This window comes from Sinocyclocheilus anshuiensis, unplaced genomic scaffold (assembly GCF_001515605.1).
Source record: "Sinocyclocheilus anshuiensis isolate Anshui unplaced genomic scaffold, SAMN03320099.WGS_v1.1 scaffold1014, whole genome shotgun sequence".
In the NCBI taxonomy this organism is placed as follows: Eukaryota; Metazoa; Chordata; class Actinopteri; order Cypriniformes; family Cyprinidae; genus Sinocyclocheilus; species Sinocyclocheilus anshuiensis.
Window position 1 is genome coordinate 654,061 of NW_015540943.1, and position 5,296 is coordinate 659,356.

The 5,296-nt window shown below is 38.4% G+C and overlaps 1 protein-coding gene across 2 annotated transcripts in view; it reads left to right on the plus strand.

The window, feature by feature from the left end:
* The window catches only part of LOC107689723 (ATP-binding cassette sub-family D member 2-like), an 18,842-nt gene that overhangs the window by 10,525 nt on the left and 3,021 nt on the right, over positions 1-5,296 (plus strand). The window contains exons 4-8 of one of the 2 annotated variants that reach the window (XM_016487853.1): positions 486-657; positions 2,595-2,689; positions 3,260-3,405; positions 4,459-4,492; positions 5,011-5,122. In XM_016487853.1, the coding sequence (XP_016343339.1) occupies positions 486-657; positions 2,595-2,689; positions 3,260-3,405; positions 4,459-4,492; positions 5,011-5,122 (559 nt within the window). Of the gene's footprint in view, positions 1-485; positions 658-2,594; positions 2,690-3,259; positions 3,406-4,458; positions 4,605-5,010; positions 5,123-5,296 lie in introns of both variants that reach the window. The other variant, XM_016487854.1, reaches the window with a different exon arrangement.

The window sequence follows — 5,296 nt, forward strand, 5'->3', positions numbered from 1 at the left end:
AGAGCACATCAAGCGAGCAAAGAAAAAAAACGTCTCTAGATTCCCAAACCCTTTAGAAGGTCAGTTAACAAGTAACTCTCAGGAGATGAATCTTTCTTGTTGACTCCACTGAGTCCCCAAAGGAAAGCACAATGTTTCTCCCCCTGGGGCTCTTGGGATGTGGTGTGTCTGCCTAAACGAAGAAAAGCACTGGCTAAACACTTCCTAACACATGCTTTGGATCAGATTAAGCATTCAGGCCAGTACTGTGCAAAGGATTGATCTATAAACTTCACACACTGGGTTTAGCAAAGGCTGATTAGCATTTTTGATGCTAGGATGCAGAAAGGTCAGGTCATTTGTTTACATAAGTGCCCCAAATACCTGGTTACTTGCTCTGGTTCTGACAAGCAGCAGTTGAGCAATGCCATCTGTTGTTGGGTTACATCAACCTCTGAAGGTCTCGCTATAACTCCAATCACATACATTTGCTCTGTGTGCTTTAGGTCACCGAGTTGGCTGGCTACACGGCACGTGTGCACAACATGTTCTTGGTATTTGATGAAGTCCAGAGGGGAACATACAAACGTTCATCTGCCATCTCGACCGCAGGGGAGATGATAAGCGGGGATGATAACCGACCTGAGATGCACATCGATGGGCCCCTGGAAATCAAAGGTCTAATGAACATAGCGCGACTCTGCTGCTGTGTGCAACCTTAAAGTAATAATTCACCCAAAAATGAAAATTCTGTCATCATTTACTCACCTTCGAGTTCAGACCTGTCTTTTTGTCTTCTGTGGAACATTAAAACCCATAGAAGAAAGAAAGTCATACAGGTTTGGAACAGCATGTGCATAAATTATGGCAGTATTTTCTTTTTTTGGGTGAGCTGTTCCCTCAATCATGGCCCCCAATGAATGAGTGACAAAATAATTTTCCTTGGAATGAAATAAAACTGTGAGATCATATTAAGAGAAGTAGAGAGGATATTCATAAAACGTAATTGACACAGGAGACGCTTTCCACAAATATACTTAAAAATAGGCCCTGAAACATTTAAATATGAAGTAGTTATAATTGAGTTGGAAAAGGATTTTTTATTTTATATTGAAAAAAAGAATTCTAAATTTGTTATGAGTTTATTTATTTATTTCTGTGGGGTTTTCAGGTTTTGCAAGCCTTTTACCAACTTTTAAGGCATGTCAAACCCTTTGGCAGTTTAGCAAATAAGTATTCCAATCAAATAGATCACATTTATAAAATAATGCTTAAAGGGATAGTTCACCCAAAAATGAAAATTTTATGTTTATCTGCTTAACCCCAGGGCATCCAAGATGTAGGTGACTTTGTTTCTTCAGTAGAACACAAACGAAGATTTTTAACACAAACCGTTGCAGTCTGTCGATCATATAATGGAAGTGGATGGGGATCACGGCTTTGAGAGTCAAAAAGACATACGCAAACAAAACCAAATTAAACCCTGCGGCTCGTGACGATACATTGATGTGCAAAGACACGAAACGATCGATCTGTGCAAGAAACTGAACAGTATTTATACCAGGGTTTTTTTTACCTCTGATTCACGCAATGTCCGAACTGTCCTGAGCGCTTCTCAACAGCCGGCGAGTGACGCGTCTTCTTCTTCTTGCTTTACGGCGGATCGCAGACTTATAAGTGCATTACCGCCACCTATCCCTCAAATAGACCATTGACACTCCTAATTGAGATTGTAGATAGAGTGTCAATGGTCCATGTGAGAGATAGGTGGCGGTAATGCACTTATAAGTATGCGATCTGCCGTAAAGCAAGAAGAAGAAGAAGAAGACGTGTCACGCGCCGGCTGAAGAAAAAGACGCAAACGCGCTCAGGACAGTTCGGACATTGCGGTGAATCAGAGGTAAAAAACGATATGAATACTGTTCAGTTTCTTGCACAGACAGATCGTTTCGTGTCTTTACACATCAATGTATCGTCACGAGCCGCAGGGTTTAATTTGGTTTTGTTTGTGTATGTTTTTTTTTTGACTCTCAAAGCCATGATTCCCATTCACTTCCATTATATGACTGACAGACTGCAACGGTTTGAGTTAAAAATCTTCGTTTGTGTTCTACTGAAGAAACAAAGTCACCTACATCTTGGATGCCCTGGGGGTAAGCAGATAAACATCACATTTTCATTTTTGGGTGAACTATCCCTTTAAGAAGAAAGTACAGAAAGGGCAACAGAGTTGCAAATTAAGTTATCAATAGCTAGTTTGGAATCAAATGGTAGTTTGTAGTTCTTGACAAACTTATCTTACATTAATTAAAGAATTGTTTTATCTTTTTTGTTTTATCTGAGTTAATTACTTGTTTTCCCACAGTGCTGCAGAAGGTTCATTTTATGTTTACATAATAGTTATATGGCAAACATACCTAATAGGTATCACACAATTGAATTAAATAACAACATGTGGCTTTAATGCATTACAAAGATATTTATGGGATACCAATGTGAACTGTATTTATGGAATGTGCCATAACTTTATAGTGAGAGATATTTATTCCTTGGTTTTATTACTGTAGATTCTAAAACTCTGTCTGATTGTATATATCTGTCCACTCTTTCTACAGGCAAAGTGATTGATGTGGATAAAGGTATAGTCTGTGAAAATGTGCCTATAATCACTCCTAATGGAGATGTGGTTGTATCCTCCTTGAATTTCAAGGTGAGTTAAACAAGAAGAATCATTTAACTTATATTACTACACATTTGGACACAAATATACCATTTGCTATACACATATAATGATAATGTAGTGTAGATATATTTCTGGTGTTATCAGTCAAGATCATAGTTTTATATTTACACTTGCAACACAGGAACATGAAGTGTCCTAAACAAGTCAAGACAAGGCTATGAAGGGAATGTTGTTTGGCACTGTGCCCAGCGGAGTTTAGTTTTTTATGGTTGCCAAGCTACGTGACAAATTGTTGCATTGATATAGAATTAAACTGGTGTTATCAATATCCATTGTATTGTATTAGTTCTGCTATTTTGATTTTTTTAGTAATATGAAGCAGTTTTCTATGAGTAATCATATATTTTGGTTTGCATCTATCAAGTTCCAAATAAACAGACAAATAACCAAGTTATTGTAAAGTACCACCACACTTTTTAAATTATAGAGTTTGAGCTCAAACTAAAATTATGGAGTTTAATTCAAAGTTATGTACTCCACCTTTTACTTAACCATGTGAACTTTACTAATTTTCCTGTAACTGGATATCGTGTGCAGGTAGAGGAAGGGATGCATTTGCTGATCACAGGGCCAAATGGATGCGGGAAAAGTTCTCTGTTCCGGATCCTCAGTGGCCTCTGGCCCGTGTACGGTGGGCTTCTGTACAAACCCTCGCCTGAGCACATGTTTTACATCCCACAGAGGTACAGACAACACTTACCCATGGGATCTCACACACACCTGTACAGAATTAGCAGTACTAGACTCTGACTTAACCCTGCTCTAGAGCAGAGTTTCATAACCCGCCCAGGTAAAAAAGTGGTGCTTCCAAAATACAAATGTGAAACAAACCTTTACCTGGGGTTAAGTGTAGTGTGAAAAGCCCTATATGGTACCAGCATTGTTATAAAAATGTAGAGAATTTCCGTCTGCTGCTAGGGATTCTTTTTGTAACCATGGATGCCTTTCATAACCACCTTTTTTTTGACAGAATATGGTTTGTGGAAATACAGTAAATAATTAAATGAAGAAATTATAATAGAAATCATATACACTTAAGTAGTGTTACATTCAAATCTGTTGCTAGTCATACAAAGATAAAAATTAAATACACTACTTTAAATTGATCTAAGAATAATATTTTTATACATTCATTTTTGTACTGAATTAAATACATGTATTAGTAATTTCACATATTAACATGAAATTTCTAATTTTTTTCAGTGTGTCACAATGCACATGTGTTCTCTGTAAAGGATACTGTATATGTGATTTTGCTTTTGATTTTGGCCAGACCAAGTTACCTTATTAGGCAGATAAGTTTTGCTTCCTTTGTAGCAGACTTTGTGGACCTACGAGGCATTAAAATGCATTTAGGTAGAAGGCCCACTAGGTTTCGGAACAGCTACTGTCCTCCGTCTCTGTTCCATATTGCAGACGTTGCACCGTCAGGATTTGACTGCAGTAACCAGAGGCAGAGACAGCGTAACTAAAGCTCTGTGAACTGCTGAGCGATAGAAACCAGAATCCTCAGTAGTGAAATATTTACCAATTTCTGCAGGTGCAAGCGCAGCCATACCCAGGAAGGCCATTAATATTTTATACACAGGCCGTGGGTAGAGTAATAAGTAAATGCAGTTGTGCTTTTGTGCCTATCTATCTATCTATCTATCTATCTATAATACCACACAACCTTAAACACTTCACCTGACATAATATGAGTAAATAACAGTAAACATGTTTGATCATCTCTCCAGACCGTACATGTCCATCGGAACGTTACGGGACCAGGTTATCTACCCCGACTCTCTGGACGACATGCATGACAAGGGTTACAGAGACAAGGACCTGGACGTTATTCTGGACATTGTCAATCTAAACCACATAGTTACCCGGGAAGGAGGTTTGTACATGTATAACTGCCTTTGTTGGATTTAGGAAGGGACCCATCAATTTATCTGCACATAGACACAAACTATTATACCTGGCATTGAAACTGGCATTGTGCTTTTGAATGTACGATCGCTTTTTAGTTTCACTTTCGAGATTTGCGATCACACGTTATAGTATGGAGCGGCAGTACTTACCACACATTTTACAAGATTATATGTTTGTCAGTGGTACTGAGGATCTGCAAATCATTCACCATCGTCCTCAGTCATCTCTCATTACTCTGTTTATGTGGTAAGTGAAATTTTATAACAGGCAACCGTTACACCGTGTCTACATCGGACTCGACGGTTGTCGTGTCGCGCCGCATCAGCTAAAGTCTGTCTACACTGGACGCGACAAGAACGTTACGGGACCAGGTTATCTACCCCGACTCTCTGGACGACATGCATGACAAGGGTTACAGAGACAAGGACCTGGACGTTATTCTGGACATTGTCAATCTAAACCACATAGTTACCCGGGAAGGAGGTTTGTACATGTATAACTGCCTTTGTTGGATTTAGGAAGGGACCCATCAATTTATCTGCACATAGACACAAACTAATCAGGTACAAATCAAATGGAACAGTAAGGCACTAAAATGGGCTTTGTAATTTTATATAACCTATATATATATATATATATATATATATATATATATAT